Genomic DNA, 21,977 nt, shown 5'->3' with positions numbered 1-21,977 from the left:
AACAGACTACTTATTTCACAGTCTGTACCCTGCCTTTCTCCCCAGTGGGCGAGGCTTACAATCAGTGTTCCCTCTAAGCTGAGTTAGTGTGAGCCAGCTCACAGTTTTTTTAGCCTCCAGCTCACACTTTTTTGTCTTAGTTCAGGAAGGGGGACTCCAAAGCAAACTAATTTATGCAGTAGCCAAATCGCTTACTCACAACTTGAATGCCAGCAGCTCACAAAGTAGAATTTTTGCTCACAAGACTCCACAGCTTAGAGGGAGCATTGCTTACAATAATGTTCTTCCCTCCTCCACTTTATCCTCACAGCAATCCTGTAAGGTAGGTTAGCGAGGTTCTTGTGAACAAATACATATTTTTTGAACTCTCTTCAACTGCCAGAATTCACCCTTCAGAGGAGAAAATTAACCCTTTAAGAGGCTGCCTCCCGGAACTTTCCATTGCTTGGGAAACTGGAGGTATAAAACACCACCACAATCCAATTCCAGCTTCAACAAATCCCAGCTCCCAAGAGGAAAGGGGGGGGGGGAGAGACAGAGTCTCAAGACCATTCGACCGAGAGCACATTCGCCCACAGTCGCTCCTCGAAGCGCCCCTGCTTGTTTTTAGGGGTAGCCTAGTGGTATGCCACCATTATATCGTATGCGGCTGAAGCGCTCTTAGCAGCGTTAAGAATTCGCAGCCAAAACGACACCCCCGCGCCTCACCCCCCCCCCCCAAAGGATATTTTCGCGTGGACGTGAGAGACAGAAAGTGGACTCTCTTACGGGGTCGGGGGGGAGACAGAGAGAAAAAGGTTTAACTCACATGAAGAAAGCAGGAAAGGCATTTGTAAGAGTTGGGAAGAGAGGGAAAAGGGGGAGACACCAGATGAACCCTTGCCTCTTCTCTCCCCCCCCCCTCCGGCTAACTGGAAATACAGGGAAACAACAGGCTATGGGATTGGGGCAGTAGTACCATCACACACACCATTATAGGGCATTCTCCTTCCCCACCAAAGAAAGGAAGGGGGGGGGAGAATAACGAGGGAAATGGGGTGACAACAGATCCCCACAGACGTTGCCAGGGCCAAGGTGCTGACCTTTCCCGCAGCGAACGTAGCCATCTCGCCGCGTCCCCAGCCGAAGACAAAACCCCACCCGGCCCGCGCTTACGTACAGCAGCGGGTAAGGCAGCAACTGTAAAGCGGGCACCGTTAGAAGAAGGAAGGCGCGGGGGGATGGGGGGGGACTTTAAATCCCCTCAGGAATAGGAAGGGAGAGGAACTACATCTCCCATGGTGCCTTGGGTGCTCTCCGCAGTCTCTTGGTTTGGAGCGGGTGAAAAGGGAATCCTGGTGCAGTGGCGGGTTCCTCTGTGAGGTAAGAGCGCCGCGCGTGCGCAGAGGCTCGCTCCTCCCCTGTCAGAGGCTGCGGCCTGGTTCTCTCCCCTCCCCCTCCGTGTCTTTTGCTTCCCCGGGCAGGCCTAGCTCTCGCCCGGTTCGGTGGCCTTGGTTCGCTCCGTGTCGGTGTTTTTGTCGCCCGGAACAAAACTACCCTCTGTCACTTTCTCCTCCTGGCAGGCTCTGGGCCTTGCTTACCAGGCCGGCTCCTGGCGCCTGTTGTAGCCGAGCCCTCGGGCTCCCCGCACCCGGAGAGGATGTCTGATCAGACGGGCTTGGTGATGCCACAGACTATGGACAGGTAGAGGGGAAAAGAACCGGAGAAAGTGAAACGCGGTTGGGTAAAGGTGCGGGGCGTGTCTCAGTGCGACTCGTCTGGGCGAGTAAAAGCGGGAGAGGGCTGCAGAAGGGGATGGCCTGTGTGGGGTGTTCGTCTCCCGAAATACCCCACAGGTGGTGTAAAAGGAACTGTCGGGGCGGGATAGTCCCCAAAGGGGGAAGGAGGGAATGAGAAGGGAAGGGAGAATCGGAAGGAAACGACGAGGTTTCAGGGTTTAGGAGTGGTTGGCTGTTGTGTCGCTTGCGGGATGATACTGAAAAGTGAGGGCGGTGTGGGGCCCACTAATTGGCCAGCAACGTCCCACCCATTCGAAATCGCTTTCGTGTTCTCCGGAGATTACGAGGCGTTCGGAGGTTGGGTTTAATATGCTAAAAAGTAAATGGCCTGCCTGCGCACGTTCAGGTGTTCGCCGTTCTTAAGTGCGTCGTTAACCAGGAGGGGGGGTTTGGGGGACTCAGGAGGAATTGGGGGATGCTACTAAAATGTACGGGGGGGGGTCGTATAGTGTTTGTATAAGTGTTTTTCCTTTCACGCTTTGCGACTGGCCTTCAGCAATGAGGACTACGTACTAAACAGGCCCTAGGCCCTCTTTTTCAAACAGTGTTTCTTTGGTTCAGCAAAACAAAGAGTTTCGGTGTTCTGGCTTCCTGCTTAAGTCACATAGGAAGATGTGCAGAGGAAAAATAAAGTTTCGGTTAGTAACGTTGAAATCAAAGTCGGGATTAGATCTGGGGAAAACAAAGAGTGAAAGCTGCTTATCAGGTATTTGGTTGCTGGACAACCTGAGAGAGGATTTCTGTTCGTTCAGGATGTGAGCCTGCCTGGATGTTGCTCTGCTTAGAAAAAGAGTAACTGTAGTGGTTACGGTGTTGCACTAAGATCGGGAAGACATGATGAGTTCAAATCCCACTATGTCATACACTGAGTCCTCTATATATAGGTAGCCTCTCTCCAACCTTGAGCTCATCATTTTAACCTACTACACAAGATTGTTTTTATAATGTGGCGAGAGGATAACCATATATTCTGCCCTTCATTTATTGGACAAAGGGCAGACAATGATTTAATAAAATTTTTTAAAATGGAAAACTGCGCTCCCTCCATTCCAGAAACTCCAGTCCAGTTAATCAGCTATGCCTTCAGAATCAATAGTGTCTGTGTTAGGTTGTGTGGGTGGTTTTTTTCGGAGGGGGGTCATATAGGTTGCTTGAAGACTTGCTGTAGCTATCAAACCAAAAATAAAACATATGTAGTATACACTTCAGTAGAACAGGAGCTCTGTAATCAGCATGCTTAGTTTTAGTTGTTCTGCCTGTTTGTTTATTGACTTCAGCGGTCATATGCCTTTCTTCTTGAGACTCAAGGCAGGTTACAAAGTTATAAGAACACTACAGTAAAAAAAACACCCCAGTATAATATATACAATGAACAGCATAATCAAACTGAATCACACAATTTAAGAACCATGTAATATAAACAATACAATACATCCAATACAATGTTATATAAACAATACAATACATCCAGTGGTCTGGATTTCACAAATTACATGATCCAGTAAACAATTAGAGAAAAATGAGATAAAGACAGTAAGCAATGCAATGTGAAGGTGGAGGAGGAAAAAAACTGGAAACAAAATGAAAAGCATACCTACTGCACTTAGACATTTGGCTGTTTTGGGCAGGAAACCTCCTGGTGGATGGGCCCTCTCACCCATCCTTGATTTTGGACATGTGGGAGCGCCAGGTTCTGTAAGGTGATACTCAGGTCACAGAAATTGTCTAGCGGTTAGATGTAAGTGTAACTTTTATACTAAATTCGAATGCGTTGTATTTGGAAGTATACTATTTTATATTTAAAAATTTTATATTAGTTTTTAATTTTCTGGAAAGCATTATCTGTAACACACACACATATATATATCTGTAAGCATATCTGGTCTAAGGACTGTAATAGAAATAAACTACTGACATGTGGGAGCTGGAAATTACAATGCATTGACATCACTTCCGCATAAGAACCGCATAAGAACCTGTCAGTGCATCAGGTAACATTCTGGCATTGAAGTCCAGAGTATCACCTGGCACGCTGATGTCATATCAGGGTTTTCATATCAGTGAAAATGTTTTTTGATTGATATATATTTTTAAAAAACAGGAAAAATAGAACAGCAAAGGAAAAAACTCAAAATTCAGTAACTAAATAGAATTTTTTAAAGTGAAGTAATGTTGATACATTGTTTTCCTTCAATCACTTTATTGTTTTCACCTTTATGGCTGTAGGTGTGACTTACTAGCAGCAGATGGGGTAGTGATCCATTAACATCCTGACAGCTCCTATTTCACCCTCCCCTTCTGCTAGCTATCCTTTTTTTTGGCCCCCCCAAGGGGATTTTTTTATTGCATTTAAGGACTGCAAACTACAATGAAAATAGGGGAGGGGAACTACATTTAAGGATAAAGAAAAGATAACCACTACTAACTAAAAACCCAAGAGAGGAGATCATCAAATTAGCTTGTACACAGTGCCATCCCTTAAAACGCTAACAATTTTATGAACTTAGTCAGATATGCTAATATAACTTCTAAATCTTAAATTTAGCTGTTGGAAAAAGACCCCTAAGCATCTCAATATTAACAACAGTATTTTCAAAGGCACAATTCAGAGTCCTTCAGCCTTCATTTTTTCTTATCCTGTCTTTTCCGCAATTTATAAGGACTTTTAGGAGCTGCTGCCCCTTTCTCAGACAGAGAGTCCTCTCCAGAAGACCCCGAGTCCAGCTCGCCACTGGACTTACTGTCCTTTTCCTCTTTATCCACCTCCTCTGGCTCACCCAACTGGATTCTCAGAAAGTCCCGTTGTGACGTCCTCCTTATTAGGGAGGACTGGTTTTACTTTAAAAGTGTTCTTTATTTCCTTCTACTAGGTATATCCGGCTGCCACCAGGAAATTTAAGGCTTTCCAAACCTTTATACTATACTGTTGCTCTTACTATTTTGGTAGACCGAGTACAAGGCTTACGAGGAACTATGTGGTCCTGAGAAAGTATTTCTTTCAGAGCTGGTATATTTGAATAAAAGAGGATTTATTGAAATCATAAATAAAAGGGTAGAACAAGGTATCTAATAATGTGTAATTAATGAACCATTGCTTGGTGTATCACACACAATATGCTCCCTTACTGACAGGGATCTTTCAGGTAACTTTGTAACACTTTAACTCAAGGTCATATATTTTCACTGTTTCTCTCCAGTTTATCAGGACATACAGCCTTTCTTATAACTTGTCTTCAATTAAACGTTCATTTACTTTTTCCTATTCTCTCAGCCTTCCTTCTGTTTCTCACTGAACTAACTTATACCATACAGGACTGTTCTCACTCCTTTCATACACAGAGAGCTAACTGCTTGTCTAACTCATTCCCCACACAGAACTAACTGAACTTATCAACTGTCAACATGTAACTGTAAAACCTGACTGACATACATACTCATCCACTCATTTTCACTTCCAAACCCCCTCCCCCTCTCTGTCAACCACCAATCATACCACGCTTGCTTCTCTCAACCACTCTAGTCTACTTACCACCGCCATGCAACCAAACTTTTAAAGAGACACGCACATAAAACAAGGAATCATTACACCCGTGCTTTGGAAACAGAGTCAATCTTTTCTTTTTTGTCCTGAAGTTTGAAGGTTACGTCCTCTGGATATAACCACCGGTAGCTAATTGCATTTGTTTGAAGAAAAGGAATTAAATCTTTATATTTCTTTCTCCTTTGTCTTATTTCAAATGGGATATCTTTCAGAATCCTGATAGTACTGTCCCCAATTTTCAAGGGTGTCCCCGCCGTCGCTCTCAGGATACAATTCCTCACGTGCCTCTTCGAGAATCTCATTACTATTTCCCCAGGCAGATTATTCTTCTTTATGTATATGGAATAGGACCTGTAGGCCACATCCATTTCGCTCATGAGATAGTCCGCCTTCAAATCTGTCACTGGGGCCAATGCTTCGCTCATCATTTGCTTCAGATTCTCACCCTTAGTCTCTGGGACACCTTGGAAATGAAGGACCAGGTTTGCCTTCTCCATTTGTAATTGTAACAGCTGTTCTTCTGTTGAAATTTGCTTCTTTTCCAATTTTTGTACCTTCACCATTTGAGCAGTGGCGTCAACTTTCACTTTCTCGTTTGTTCCGTAATTTTAAGAGTCTCGTTCAATTGTGTCTGCTGAGTAGTTTTACATTGGTTCATTGTTGACAGCTGTTCCTTGAGATTAGTCATCTGATCCAGCAGGGGGCGCAGGGACTCTGCCAACGTTTTGACCAACTCGGTGGTTCCTTCTGGTCGTGGACTCTCAGCTACTTTCGCTTTTAAAAGTTTCTCCTTCTCCGTCCTCTTTCCCGCCATCTTTATGAGTTGTTTACTTTCGCAAAGATTAGCAAAGTCTCTGAATATGTGCTCAAACGCTCATACACGCCTTGGTAAGTCTTTCCCAACAGGTTTAGTCGCTTTTGTTTCTGCTCCCCCCCCCGGTCTCCCTTTTAAGTTTATGCGCATGGGAGGGGCCCCTCCCCCACTCGCTTTACTTTCTAGTCCCTGGGGTAGGGAGCTTTCTTTTTGAATTGCAAATATGCCTTAATCTGACTCACAGTTCATCTTTGGTCATACGACCTCGTTTAGCCTCCATTTTAACCGCTTGATCTCCAGCGCTTGCCCTGGTCAGCGTCGCTTCTTTCATTCGGACACTCAGCAGGAGGACCATCGGAATGGAGAAGCGCCCCGATTCCACAGCATTGCGTTGGCGAAGAGGCGACCTTTCAAAAGTCTCCTGGCTAGGAGCCTTTCAGCCAGGCTCCGTGGGAGGTAGCAATTCCTCGGCCCCCCCCCTTTCTGCTGGCGCACAGCTTTCACCCCCCTGGAGGTCCGGGAGGTGAGTCTGCTCAGTGCGCCGCCATAGACCGGAAAATCTTCTGCTAGCTATCCTTGAGTTCTTTGACAGAGAGCAGCCACAATAACTGAAACATTGGGGTGAATCCTAGGGTGGAGGGTGTTTCTTATTTATTTATTTTATTTATTAGTTTCGATTTATATCCCACCTCCCCTTTTCCCCATTTGGAAACAGAAACGCACCATTTAGGAGAATGGCATGTTGTACTTAACAGAAACTTAAATTTAATAGAATCAAAGAAACTACTAATGTTTGCGTAGCCACACTTCAAAGACTACATAAAATAGCATGCAAACAACCCCGTACATATCAGCCCAAAAGTGTTTCTCCTTTGGCAATCCAGTATCTAAAACAAGTCTTTATTACTAGTGAGTGCCCTTTCTGGACAGTGCAACAGCAATCCCATTATTCTTCTTTGAAATGCATTCAGTTTTCATGTTAAACATCTATATTTTCCAAGACCAACATTGCAGTTTGGTGTTTCAGGTCCTTGCCCAGCCTGTGAGGTTCCCATGGGTGCCAGGCTGCGGCTTGGCAACCCAATTGATGGAAATTTTTAATGGATTTTTTTTAAAGGAAGCTTTTGAATTCTCTCTACTTTAGTTAAAGTGCAAAAGACATTAACAGCTAAGTGTAAATTATAGGACTTAGCAACATGTTGATTTGTCTGTATATTTACAAGTCATACTAAGTGAACTGTAAAGCTATAGGAAATACCTTTTTAAAAAGAAAATTAAAATGTATCTTGCCTTAACAGCTAAAGTAAGTATCTAAGGCAGCTGACAACATTCTAAAATCACACAACCCCAAAACAACCAAGCACAAAAGCAAAGCTTAAAATGAGAAAGCAGCAGTTCATTGTAAGTAAACAGGCAACTGAAATTAGAGATGCCTTGGTAAATAAGATAGTTTCACTTAGTAACTGGAAGATGTTAGTGAAGGCCTCCTTGGTAATGCTGTCCACAAACAGGAAGATAGGACAGACAGAGCCTTGTCTCTGCAAGATGCCACCTCATCTCATTGGGTGAATGTAGCTGGAGCAGGGCTCCTGAAGATGGCCTTGACAATGAGGTAGATTCACATGGAGGAGATGGTACTTCACATACCTTGACCTCAGGCAATTTAGGGCTTTCTAGCTCAAACCTAGTGCTTTGAACTGCACCCAGAAATGAACTGGCAGTTAGAGATCTTTTAGCATCAGTGAAATATGATCAGCCCAAAGAACATTGGTCAACAATTGAGTAGCTGTGTCCTGAATCAGTTGCAGTTTCCAGACACTCTTCATAGGGCAGCCTACAACAGACCACATTAATGCTCTAATCTAGTATAAGCTTTAACTGTGGAACAAAAGGATAAATTAGATTTTGGAAGTAAAATATTCACTGATTACATTTAGAAAGAAGAGACTAATAGTGCAATCCTATGCTGTTTTTCCAGTTTAAGCCCACAGAAATCAATTGGTTTAGAGTTAGACTGGAGTAACTTTACATAGAATTATGCTTAATGCTAACATTCAAGACATGTATTCTGTTCTAGCCATTTGAGCTCACGATTTTACTCCTTCTAGCTATTGCATCGTTCTCTGTGCATGTTAAAGTACTTCATGCATATTCTATTGTTCATACAATAACTCTGTAAGGTAAGTCGCTATTTTTAGCAAAACACTAATTTCTTAGATGTGGTATTTCCTCTGTAAACATTTTTCTCTATTTGTTATCATAGATTTTAAAAGTCCCTCTAACAGAAACTAGCATACCTTTCATGTGCACAGCCTGTATACTAATTTGCACCTCCTGGGTAACGCCAGGACTTGTGCAACAGGAGATGTGTTAATAAACCTGTGGATTTCAAATTTTCTCCTTAAATGCTAACCCTTGGTGATTTAAAGATTCTGTGGGTTACACTGAATTCAGAATTATTGTTGGTGAAGCAAGTTAATTCAGCTGTAAAAAAAGCCTTGACCCAGCTGATCTGGCTACATGAATCCATGCCACGGTTACTTGAACACACACTCTACATGGGTCTGCCCTTGAAAACAACTCAGAAACTCCAACTGGTGCAGAATGCCACAGCTCATTTCCTGTCAGGAGCAAGGCAAAGTATACATTTTACACCTAGTCTGCACTCATTCCATTGGTTACTGATTAGTTTCCGGGTTTAATTCAAGGTGGTTGTTATATACTTATGCACAGGACCACTTCTGTGACAGCTTCAGTCATCTGAGCAAAGCCTTTGGAAGTTTTCATTCTCCAGAAGGGTAACAGCAACAGTTGCCCCAACCTAAGCATTCTCTGGCCCCCACCTGGTGAAATGACTTGCCTGACAATTTCAGGAACATTCCCACACTGATGTCATTTCACAGGATTTGTAAAACAGAAATCTGCAGGAAGGCATTTTCATAAAGGGAATAGGGACCTGATAAAATGAAATTGTGCTGGTTGGCACATTCTAAAAAGTAATAGTGATGAAATTTTAGTCATAAAATGTTAGGAAGCTCTTCTTCCATCTATATATTGTGTGGTTTATTGGACATATTACACTATCTTTTTCTCATTTCTCTCTGATTTTGAAATCCAGTTTGCTTGGTCTAGTAACTTGTGAAATCCAGGCTATTGTATCTATCAGACTGTTTTTATTCCATTGCTCTTTAATTGAGTAACCCAATTTTATTGCTTTGTTCATTGTATGTATTGTTAATTTTTTGTATTTTTCTTGTAACCCTGTAATCTGTCTTGAGTCTTAATGAGAAAGGCATACAATAAAGGCAGTAAATAAATAAATTGCACACATTATAGCATATGAATTATGGACAAAATTAGTCACATTTCTGCAATGAATATATCTTTGAGACTACAGTATACATGCATAGGAGGAATTATCATTAATTTATGCTGCAGCATATCTTACTATTCATTTTGCATAAAACTTTTTCTTCCAAAACATTTTGCTCATTCCAAATGAGATAATGTTTCATAGGAACTTTTTGAGAGCTCTCCAAATTTTCAAAAATTTCCATTGAAAAAATTAGAGAAAAGTCCTCGGGGGGGCACTTTCCCCCAGCACCCCTTCCCCAGGCATTCACATCTCTATTAATACACAAATTAATATACATGATGAAATAACAGTTTTAACAAACTGAATGAAATGTTTCCACTGGGGAAATAAAACTTTGTACTTCAGATTCTAGATGAATTTCTTTTAATCTTCAGGAGGAGTGTTGGGATACAAAGGCTTCATATTGGATACAAAGGCTTCATATTGATTGGTCTGTAATGGATCAGTAAACTGTTCTGACTTAATTTACAACCATGATAGTGTTAGACATGCAGCATTTAAAGGAAGATGGTTCCTTTTCTAAAGGGCAAATTATTCTACACATATTGTTTTGTAATAATACTGGGGGAATGATAGATATAACTATTTCAGGATAAATTCTACAATATGTTAAGGCTTTGGGTAATATGTAGAAGTATGAAGGTCAGTTGACAGTTCCCAGTTTCTGTCACACTTCTAGACGAACATTGAACAACTCATACTATTTGATGGCATTGTATTTCACTGTGTAATCTGCCTTGAGTCAACGAGAAAGATGGGCTATAAAAGTAAATGAATAAATAAAATATCAGTCTTTATTGTTTGTTATTTTAAGTTGAACAAGCTGATGCAACTTCATTTTTTTCTAGATGTCAAAGGCTTTTCCTGCCTCCCTGATCACAAAACCCTTTTACTTGTGTAAATATGGAATTTCCTTTCCGTTTGACATTTCCAGTTGTAACCTAGAATTCCTTTAACTTTCCTCAATATTTCTTATTGGTCTTGGGTGGTATTTATGATTTTAGGCAGCCCCTTCTCCCAACTTGCAGTGGTTTCTGACAGCAAGCAAAGGAGAGTTGTATTGTGCCTCTTATCCCGCATGGAGGGTAAAATCCCAGATCCTAGGTTTCTCCCATAGTTCCTTTAGAAAATGACACACAGCAAAGTTCACACAAGGGTGTAATTAAATTTACTTGTATATTTAAAACAACATTTTCAAAATTCTTGTTATGAGCCTGTTGAGCTCTTTGACCATAGCATGGGCCTGCTCTCTTAGTGGCAGCTCCAGAATGATAAAACCCTCTCCCCAAGGAGGTACAGAGGGCCGCTATTCTGTCTGCCTTCTATAAGAGATGTATATTTATTCTTTTGGGACTGGTGTTTCATAAGGAGTGTATTATTTGTACAAATGTGTTGTTTATTTTTTGGTTGTCTGCTTCATGTTCATCAGAGTTTTTGTTGGCTACCTGGTGTGGCTGTGGTTGGGAAAGATGGCATACAAATATTTAAATAAATGGGGGATCTGGTATTGTTTATTTGTGAGAGTCATATGTTAACGTTTTTTTTAAAATACACTGGTTTAAGTGATATGTTAAATGTATAGGTATTAAAGTGTGCTAGCAGAGTCTTCCTTTCTTTGTGAGTCAGCACTTTGGTTTCTGTGACCAAATGGCCTGTGTCCTTTTCTTTGATTCTTTCCTTTGATTTCTTTCTTTTTTTCTTTTCTTTGATGGCCTGTGTCCATCAAAGTGGTAACTCTGGTCATCTCCCAGGTGCTTGATTTAAATTGTCTTTCATTGCATTACTGCTTGTGGTTGACTGTCTCCTGTGTCTCCTTCTCTGATAAAAGGACATACATACCACACAGTAAATATAAGATCTGAATCCACCAAAAAACTTAACGAGTTAGTTTGTTGCAAGAATGCAGGGTTTAGAGCTGTTGACTTTGAGTCAAATCATACGTTATGTTTTCCTCATGCCCTCCCCCAAGTCCACCATGAGGACTTTTGAACAGACATGAGCTGTGAGTTCCATGCTCAGAACTCAGTTCCTAGGTTGTGGGGCCATATTTGGATTGGGACTGTGGCCCACAATAGTAGGGGCTTAAACCTTCTTTCTCCTGTGCCATTTTCCCAACCTAAGGTGGCCCCAAGTAGTTGCTGTTCGCCTCACACTATTTTTGAACCATACCTTGAACAAAGAGACTGGAGTGCATGTAGGTTTTGGCACCTTCCTTGGTTAAATTTGACACTAGCCAGTATAGGAATATTTGTGTGTGGTGGGGTTCATTTTGTACTTTTTATAATTTTTAGAAGATTTCTGCTTTCTCCCTTCTTCAATACTGTGTTTATCTTTGGTTTTTATTGTTGTTTGTTTTAGTAAATGATAGCTTCTACCATTTGAGGGTCTACCTATATTGAGACCAGAAAAGGCATAACTTGATACCAGTGCCCGGTGACCCCTGAAGCCAGCAAAGCATACTGGCAAAGATCATGGCCTGAAAGATCTCCCACACCTTTGCCGCTTTTGTATTTAATATTCAGCTGATGAGCTCTGAAGAAGTCAAAACCTTATTTTGCTGTATTATGTTATTTTGGTTAGTCTGTACAAAAGGCATTACATAGATTTTGTTTGGGGTCATAGTGTCAAGGCTTTAATAATTCCTGTTGGAGGGACTCTTTGGCTGTCTTTATAAGATGGTAGAACAGGTTATCGTGAAGCCTTTGATATTCCAGATGTCAGTCATATATATATTTTTAAAGAGTTTGGATCCTTGGTTGGGTCATGATGAGGGCCAACCTGGACATGTAGGAATTTGAACTGGAACACATTTACCCGATACCTATTATAAGTTCTGTTTAAAAACAATTTAAAAGGATCTCTTATGTCCACAGTAGACTAACAAAAGATTTTATGCCCAGCAAAAGAAGGGAAGTGTAAACTAGTACCTCCAGTTACTAATGTGATCACACAGAGCATAATTGTTGGATTATCAGTTTTGTGATTACAAGAATTATTGTCACTTACAGAAGAAGAAAGTAAATACCTTAAGCTTTTTACATAATCAGCAGAAATTAGAAAACAACTAGTAGTATTTGGAGTCTTTGTCCGCATACATTCTGAGGGATATCTGTCACTCAAAGGCAGAATTATTTAAAAAAAAATTAAATCACATTTTCCCCTACCTCTTGTTTCCCTTGGAAGATTTTTGGCACAGTCAGCAAGCAGTATGATAATGCGGACGAAGAACAGTGGCTGATCAGTAGCAGAGAATGACAAGGCACAAAGTTCTAGCCTGGTGGTGCAATATGATAAGGAAGTTTGCAGAGTTTTTGAATAGAACCTAGGTTAAGCATTTAAACTGCTTTTTATAAATGCACCTTTGTATACATAAGTTTGTCAGCAGTAACATTAAGGGTGCACATAAATATATCTAATTCTCAACATGGCAAAATCTGTGGATACTTAAATCCAGTGTCGAGTCACGAACAGACAAGAGCAATCTTTCTACGAATCTGAAAGAAGCCTCAGGTTTGCAGGAACAAATCTGAAATCTACAAAAAAATCAACACATTGAGGTTAACCCTCCTCCCCAAATAATAGAAGAAGCACCTGTAGTTTTGAAAAACAACCGCCCTCAGTGGCCGTTGCTAGGCATCCACAGTAGTATTTATGTGATGCTCCTTTCCACCTAGTGCCTACCACCACCACCACCCTCTCTCTCTCTCACATTCAGGGGCAGGACATCACATTCACCACCCTTCTTGTCTCTTTTGAAATATGCAGACGTCCCTGACCATTTCACACCTCAGGTCCTCTCTCTCACTCCCAGAGACATCCACAGACAGGTAGCCCAGCCCCCTTTAATAACAAGCTCTTACTCACACAGAGTTATTGGGGTTGGGGCTCAAACACTGTTCCATTCACACACTGCCACCATTTATTCATACCCAATAATATAAGTAGACAGAAATTGTGTGTGTGTGTGTTTCTTTCCCTTAGACACGCCAGCAGGGTTAACCAAAACAGGACGTTAACTTTTATTTATGGTATTAGCATAAAACTGAGGAAAGTAAGGTATAAGTAAGGTTTTGCTTCCTCTGAACTTTTGAACCAAATTCCTATTCCTGCCGCTGGGATCCTTTTGTAACAAGTTTGCTCTTTTCAGCCCATTCTAAGGAGCACTGTTTCACTTTGTCAGACCTCCCCCCCCCCCAAGCTACCAATTGCTGTTCATAATAGCAAGGGATCATTTCCTAGAAAAAGCGGTGCAGGAGCTCATTTGCATAATTCCTTTGCATATGCCACACCGTCTGACAAAGGGTGGGCATGTTTAGAATGCCTTTCTTTCCTTTCCCCATCTGGGGAAAGGAAAGAAAGGCATTTAAAACCCACACACACACACACACACACACACTTCCCCAAGTTTCTCCGCAAAAGCGGAGAGGCTCACAGGGATAAGGGGGCATGTCTGGGCGGGTTGGCTGGGGAGGGGAAGGGCAGGCAGGGAAGGGGAAGGGAAGGGCACCTAGAGAAGATCAGGCAGGGAACCCAGGCATGTTTAGGTTTAAATCCCCCCAGGTGGTGGTGGGGTTCTGCAGGCCTTCCCTGGTCCGTCCGCCTCGGGCGGGCCAGGAAAGGCAGGGGGGGCGCCCCTGGGCTCCTTACTGCCAGAGTTCTGGTGTGTTCTGGCAGGAAATGATCCCAATAATAGCTGTTTTCAATCTCAACATCCTGTCAGCTCTCATTGGCTGCTCTTAGGGAGAGGTGGAACCTAATCTGTCCATCACAATTCCCAATCTTCTGGCCTTGGTTTCTGTCAGTAAAAGGTGGGGAGGGGCAGCGCCCTTTCCATGGTTTTGGCCTTTGAGGGAGGACACATGGGGCCTTGTTCAGCAGCAACCACCGGGTGACTTGCATGATTCACCCAGACCCAGCTGCTGGCTATAGTTCAACAGCAGTCACCCTATCAATACCAAGTGGTGTAGTGGTTAAAGTTTCAGATTAATGTCTGGGAGACCTAGGTTTGAATTCCACTCTGTCATGGAAGCTCAATGGGCAACTTTGGGCCAGTTACATATTCTCTGCCTACAATCCCTCACTGGGTTGTTGTGAGGATAAAATGGAGAGGAGAATAATGTAAGCTGCTTTTGGTCCCCAATGTAGAGAAAGGTGGGGTATAAAGGAAGTAAATACGGTAAATAGTAAACATAGCTGAAGATGTGGGGACAGATAAAAGGCGGATGGGTGGGAATGAGAAAAGGAAGCAGGGAAAGGTGAGGATATGGCAGTTGCCAGGAGAGAAGAAATAGTTTGGGGATAGGGGTTACAGGGGAAAGTGGGGTGCCCCCTTTAGGTCCTTGTGGATTCCCCTCAGAACAGAGTGGAATGGAGGTTGAGGAGAAAGAAGCATCCAAATTTTGAGCCTTAGCAGAGAGCAAGTCAAGTCACACCTCTAGTGGAGTACAAAGGTGTGGAAGTTTGCCCCTGATATATTTGAACCAGCTTTGGATTGGAGAAAGATGACTTTCTGTCAGAATGCTATGCTTGAAGATTGTTGCACAAGCAACATAATAGTCCTTGGATTTAGGGAAGGAGGATTTCTAATAATAGATAGCCATTTAGCATGTCTTCATCCTCACAATGTGCCTTTCATTTACTAGTAATATATACTTATTTTGCTTAAAACCATTTTGTGACACACCCTTGAGATGCATTAAAAATGGAATCTTATTTCCAAACCTGAAACAATATTCTTAAAACAGGAATGAGCTGGAACAATGTATTAGTGCTCCTTGATCTGGTTTTCTAGAGGTAGCGAGGGAAAGAGGCTCGAGTTTTCAGCAACTGTGCTTCGTTCGACTTAGCCAGCCATTTCTATTTTAAGTTGCTGTCTGAGTAGCGACCTGATTCTGTACTAGGATCAAGGTAATGTTTTATTCAATACAAGAAAACGGAAAATATGGCAAGAACCAAGATCTCTGTGTCAATGGTTTTATTTAGCTTTTTCTGCTATAGCTAGTCAATAGCAAGATAAAGATGATGACAGAAAACAAGGGATTTGTTATCCATTATTCATAACTTGCTAAAGGCTTAAGAATATAAAGGATATCATGTGAATCTTTTCGTAGGTCATCCATTGTTTGTGAGCAATTAAATAAAACGTCATTTTAAAAAAAATATGATCTATTGCCATGTGAAGTGAATGCAAAAAAATCAGTAAGAGCAGCATCCATTATATTTCAAGTAACCCACATATTTAGAACTTCAAAGTTAATCTTTACTGACTAACTGGAGCATTATTTTGCAATAATATATTGTCACTTTATTCTTCTATCATCTGAATGAACTTTAGACCTTTTCTAGGGTGTCAGGTTCCCGCAAGGCATTTCACAGCTTCATATTAGTGGCCCAGTTCTCTGGTTTTTCCTCTTTAGCAGTTTTAAGGTGACCATCAAACTTCTTTTAACTCAGACAAGCTATTGAAGGTGCAGTGGATGCATTATTCGCTTTCTTGTAAAAGAATTCAACATCTCCACATTGCTTTTAATTTCTACAAGTCTAAGGATATTTTCGACCACTTGGGAGAGTATGCAGGCCCAAGGCTTGGGCACAGATGGTCAAATTACGGTCTGTTGGTTACATATAAACCAAGCTGCTATGTCCATGGATTTCAGAAAGCCTGTGAAGCTATTGAGCACTGTAACCTAAATAAGAAGGCTATGACCTGACCTGCACTTACTTGCAGGTAGGTTACATTTAAATTAGTATGCCTGAGAAGCTGAATTTGTGTACAAGTCTAAGACAGTTCCATCTTTTGCTTGATAACACAAGTGTGTGTGTGGGGGGGGGGACTAGTTTTCCTTTCAGGTAAATAGGGTTGTTTTTACTCATGAAAACTTCAGCAAGATACAGTTATGTACAGTAATTGATTTTTTTAACACCTTCTGTATAATGTTTTTATGGAAATCATCTTAGATTCAAGGTCAGCTTCCTTTCGGGTGAATGCCTGTTTTTCCTCTATCCGAATCATTTTGTACAAGTCGCTAGTTTTATCCTTTGTATCACGTTGAATTTAAGAGACACAAAATCAGAAATCTTTTTTTGCTTCCTAAAAAGGAATCCAGGAATAAAATGGGCACCATTTTTTCTCCTAGCGCTGTCCTTACATTTTTCAAAATAGTCTGTATGCAAAAAGTCATAAAACAGAAGCTAGAATTCAAGCTGGCATTTAATATTTTGAATCCATGAAAAAACAAAATGGTTTTAGAAGATGCTTCCTTTGTGACTCATCAGTTTTGGGGTTTTTTTTTGAGAAACCAAAGTAGCAAGTTTTGGCCATGTTTATAGGATAGTAGTTTATTGACATATTTTTTCTACCTTCTGTGATTTAGAATTTTAATGAGTAGATACATCGACAAAACTCCCACTTGGACTGAAAGATTTCTGTAGACTTTAAGACAGAGATTGTAAATGAAACTGTTAGCAACTGCAGGTTGTGAGCACCTCCATGAGAGATGCAAATTTTGCTCACAGTACTTGGCTATAATAGTACTGCTTAACCAGATGGTTCTGAAATCTTATCACAACTATGTGTGATTTGCAACTTTATCTAAGCTAGCTGTTGACAAATCCTAGAAAGTTGTTTCCTTTTCTTTTGCAGATTCATTGAAGGTAGCTGTTAACACATCCTAGAAAGATCCTCTAGCCTTTCCTTTTTAAAAGAGGTTGGAAAATGGCAGTTCTTTAGTTTAAGGCTGATCAAGTTTACAGAGCAATTCTGGGACGAGGACACAAATCAGAATAGGGAGCTGACTGACCCCGACACCAGAGTAGTATAGACATATGCAAATATAAGGGGTGCTTATGCCAGCAGAAGGCACAAGCAGCACTGCATGGTGCACTTGTACCAGCACAAGTGCACAACAGAGTATTGGCAGAGTGACCACATGAACCCCTGCACCAGTGGAAATGTGGGCATGCCAGGGGACATGGCTCCAGCCAGTTGGCTCCCAGAGCACCCCCCAGAACAGGCACAAAATTGTGCCAGCAAAAGTGCTGGCATAGCCCATTGGTGGCCATTGTTACTCCCAATTGACTCATCCCGAAAGAGGCTGAAAGTGGCACCGCCACACTGGGCTGTATGCCCTACCTGTTGGCAGCACTCATCCTGCACAAAGCACACCAGTGGGTGGTGTGCCCCTCCAACCTAAGTGCTGAGTGATCCCACCTGATGGCCAAATCCTTCCCTTGCAGGTGCAGAATGCCCTGACACTGCTGACAGTGCATCTCCAAATACATGGAAGTTATGACAGGATGCTGGATCAGGTGTGGATGGTCTGGATTCAACCACACATCGGTTCCCCTTGTGACAGTGGAGCTCTATACAGGACATCTTCAACTGCCAAATGTCCTACAAGCTGCCAGCGAGGAATGTTAGCAGCTGCTCCACTGTATGTTTTCCCTGCATGCAGGTGCCAAACCAACAGGGAGAGCTGTTACCCCATCTGTGGAGCCAAATCACACAATGTGCCCTATTTGCTGCAGAAGCCAGCCCTCAGGAGCACACAGACACATCCAGCCACCTGGTTCTTTCCTACCCACAGCCATCGGGGAGGCGCCCCTAGCACCAAACGAGCATCAATGCCATGATTCCAGCCTCACCCCTCTCTTGTCCCAGGTTCCCTCCAATAAAGCTCATCCATTGTGTGCATCCCAAGGTGTTGGTGTTTGTTGCGGATTATGGGAGGTGTCTGGGTGTGGGGAGTGCCATGCAAGCCATACAGGCCTCCCAGACACAACAGTGGGGGAGACCATCCTGACAATAATGTTGCCGCTGCTGTGGACACAGATGGGTGGGAGGGGAAAGCTATGTGACAGGCCTCTGTCCCCGCCCCCCAGCCAGAAGCACAGACCGCACACCCAAAAACTGCAGGGCTACCATGTGAACCTTCTAGGATCAATCAGCGGGCACCCTGTGGGGGGAGACGTCTTGCCTTGACAGTGAGGACAGACACAGATGCCATGGGTGCTCCTTAATGGATTGGCCCTGGCTGTGGTCCCTGGGCCCAGGGGGCCAGCGTGCTCTGATGATCCATCCAGAAATCATTGTGGAAACGATGCTGTTGGCTTAAGGTCCGCCACCTCAGTAAGGCTTGGCAAGTAACATTCCATGCTGCTGAGTGGAGATGGTCCGTTTCAGAGGGCAGTCACCTATGGTGTTCTGCTTGGTGCATCTGGATCCCAGCTGCCCCATGGATATTTGCATATGTAAATGAGGGGCTCAGATGGCACATAGCAGTGACTACTGGGCAACTTCAGCTGACGAGAGCAAAACCGAAGGGCGGTGTGGTTGATATATGTGTCAGCCTTCCTAATAGCTTCCCTGCATGGCGGCTGTCATGAGAGTCAATGTCACTACGTGTGCCAAGCCAGGTCCCAGCCACCCAAAACGATCCTGGGGCCCAGTGCCCTCAGAGCTAGGAGCTTCTGCCCATCATCGGATGTATGCAGGATGTCTGCACCGTGATCAGTCATCCATGCAGGTGTGGTCCCTTCCACGAACCCTTCTGTTCTTCTTACAAAACTGGTATATCTAAGTGATTCCACCTTGTGGAAATACCTAGCTCTGTAGTGATTGTTGTCCCTTCCCCTGTTCTGGGGATCCTAACCAATGTGAAAAACAGAATGGCTGATGTGGCTGGCTGACCTCCTTGCCACAGCCACATGGGCCCCAGGTGCACACAGCCCCCATGCCAGTGACCTTGCCAACCCCCGTGGATGCCAGAAGCCATGATGGCTCCAGCAATTGGGCCATGGGCATGTGGATGCAGACCTAACCAAGCCCTAATTCTGGACAGTTGAGCCCAGGGGCACCACTCTGTTCTCCAGTGTGACAAGCAGGCCACCCTGTCAATTCTGACAACTTCCAAATAGCGCCATGTGCTGGGGGGTGGCCCCTGTGGGGCTGGGAAAGGCCATACAGGGCTGGTGGCCCCCTGAAGGACCATGGTGGGGTTCATGCATCATGGGCGGGCCACTAGATGCTCTGTCATTCCCTGTGCAGCAAGGCTGGAGGGACTGGCAGCATCTGTAATGGTGGCTGCTGGGCATCTGGAGGGGCTTCTTGCTGTTGTGATTGACTCCAGTGAGGGGCAGGAGCACACTGAGAGGCTCCCGGGGAACCTCTCAGAGTCTTTCCCAGCAACTCCTGATCTCCTCCTGCTGTGCCTCCAGTGTGGGTGGCACACAGGTTGGCATAGGGATGCCCTCGACAGTATTGGCGGGCATCTGAACATTATGGCTGGCATTGAGCAGGGGACGCTGTGACATCCACACTTTTGTTCATTGTCAGTCTCTGGTGCCCTGTGTGCTGTGTGGAGCACCACCATGGTATGCCAGCGGGGCTGATGGGTGATGCCACCCTTTCCACTGACAGGTGGCTGGGACTTGTGATGGGAGCTGGTCTCTTTACGAGGGGGTGTGCAGCAGAGGAAAAACATTGCTCCTGTGGGTCTGCTCCTCTCTGGCCCCTGCCAGTGACAGATGCTCAGCTCAGCCTCCTGGATTCATGACTCCCATTGGTCCTGCCTGCCCTGTCTATCATGCTGCCCCTTTTCACAACAACACTAAAATAGAACTCTGTGATGGAACTGCCATGGATGCTGCTGCGACAGTGTCCAGGAACACTGTTGGGGCACCTTTTTCCCCATTCAGCTGCCATATAACTATCCCCTTAGGGAGGCAACTAGCGGCCAGCTGCCACAGTGCAGATGCAGCTCAAGATTGCTCTGCCCGTTATCTAGAGTCCAGTTCTCTTCAGAGTAGCAGTGGTCATGCTAACTAAGAGCACCACCAAGCCGTACCATCTCAGGTTCACTCACTTGCTCATCTTCCAGTGTTATATATGCCATCAAGTGTCAACAGTTCCCTCTGCAGTGGCCAAACAGGCCAGTCCCTATACAAAAGAATAAATAGATATGAATCTCTCATTAAAAATCACAATATTCAGAAACCAGTGGGAGGACATTTTAATCTTCCAGGACATTCCATTGCTGACATAAGAGGGGAAGTTCTACAGAGAAGCTTCTAAGTGCAGAACTAAAAATCATTAACATTTTGGGACAATGCCCCCCCCCAGGTGGCCGAAAAGGGCAAAGATTGTGATCTCATTACAGATGACAATTTCCAGCATTTTCTACATCTGTGCGTATCTCCTTGCTCTAGTCAGTCTGTTGATGTTTTGCATTGTACCTCTGCATCCTGATTCCAACTGGCTCTTCTTATGACCTTTCCCACCTTCTGACCTGAATTGTATGATGCATTTAACTTTTTCCTATTTTTGCTTTCTATTTCATTAGGACATAAGTATACACCGAGGTATATTTGCCTCTTGTTTTCACTGGAACCATCATTAAGGAACTTAAAACATGCAAGCAAAAGTACCCAATAAGATGAGTTTTTAGTAAAGCAACTATATAATAAAAGTGGGAGGGCTGCAAGACTCATGGAGGGAAATCTCTTCCTCAGTTTGCCTGCCACACCCAGGCACACCCACCACTACTCCCTGTCACACCCACCTCTACTCCCTGTCACCTTACAGAATGCAGTGCAGCTCCTAGTCACTGCCGCAGCTGCCTCCGGATCTGGTGTGGCTCCACCACAGCCAGTGTTCCCTCTCAGCTGAGTTAGTGTGAGCTAGCGCACAGTTTTTTAGCCTCCGGTTGACACATTTTTGTCTTAGCTCGGGAAGGAAGGCTCCAAAGCAAACTAATTCATGCAATAGCCAAATCACTCGCTCACAACTTTAATGCCAGTAGCTTACAAAGTAGAATTTTTGCTCACAAGACTCCACAGCTTAGAGGGAGCATTGCAGGACAGCACTCTTTTTTTTGGGGGGGGGAGTCTTTAAACCCAATGTTACGTTTTAAGGTTTTCAGATTTTTTTGCAGACCTGGGGGGGTCCCCCAAGTTTGAAGAGGTATCTGTTTTGTGTCAGTGTGGCCCTGATATATGGATTCAAGTATTCACAGATTAGACCACACTTTACTACATATTAGTACCTGAGTGTTTCAAAATTTGACTCTTTTTTGCTTCACTGATCATGAAGGGTAATTTGTTTAGTTTTCATTGTGAAGAAAGTGCAGGTCAGAGGGTTTGGTCTGAGGTGAGGTATGATAGTTAGGACTTCCTCACATATTTGCTGCCTTGCATCCATACGGTGGAGAGCAATGAATGTTCACCGAAGTTGCTCTTAGATGTGCGAGCAAAAAAATTAAACTCTGTGAGTTCAGATAAAGAATTTAATGTTACATTTGACAAGTCTTTATTGGCATACGTATACACATACAATGGGAGATCAGATTAGATATAGATCGGAAAATACAAATCCATATAGGGTAAAATTGGAGCTACGGCGCAGAAAAACGGCATGAAAGCAGAAAAACCTAATGGTTACTTATCAGAACGTATAGCCATAGCACTAAGAAG

General features: G+C 43.4%; 2 protein-coding genes across 3 annotated transcripts in view; one reads left to right on the top strand and one right to left on the bottom strand.

The window, feature by feature from the left end:
* Nucleotides 1-1,194, bottom strand: part of LOC107110245 (cytoplasmic polyadenylation element-binding protein 3-like) — a 97,203-nt gene extending 96,009 nt beyond the window's left edge. The window contains 1 exon segment of the mRNA XM_015410996.1: nucleotides 1,083-1,194. The gene's annotated coding sequence lies outside the window, so the exon portion shown is untranslated.
* A 220-nt stretch (nucleotides 1,195-1,414) lies between these two features.
* MARCH5 (membrane associated ring-CH-type finger 5) overlaps nucleotides 1,415-21,977 on the top strand; it is a 38,585-nt gene continuing 18,022 nt past the window's right edge. For both annotated transcript variants that reach the window (XM_015410997.1, XM_015410998.1), the window contains exon 1: nucleotides 1,415-1,683. In XM_015410997.1, the coding sequence (XP_015266483.1) occupies nucleotides 1,640-1,683 (44 nt within the window). In that variant the 5' untranslated portion in view covers nucleotides 1,415-1,639. The remainder of the gene's footprint in view (nucleotides 1,684-21,977) is intronic.

Source organism: Gekko japonicus, unplaced genomic scaffold, assembly GCF_001447785.1.
Source record: "Gekko japonicus isolate JY-2015 unplaced genomic scaffold, Gekko_japonicus_V1.1 scaffold335, whole genome shotgun sequence".
NCBI classification, from domain to species: domain Eukaryota; kingdom Metazoa; phylum Chordata; class Lepidosauria; order Squamata; family Gekkonidae; genus Gekko; species Gekko japonicus.
This window is presented reverse-complemented; position numbering and strand designations above follow the sequence as displayed.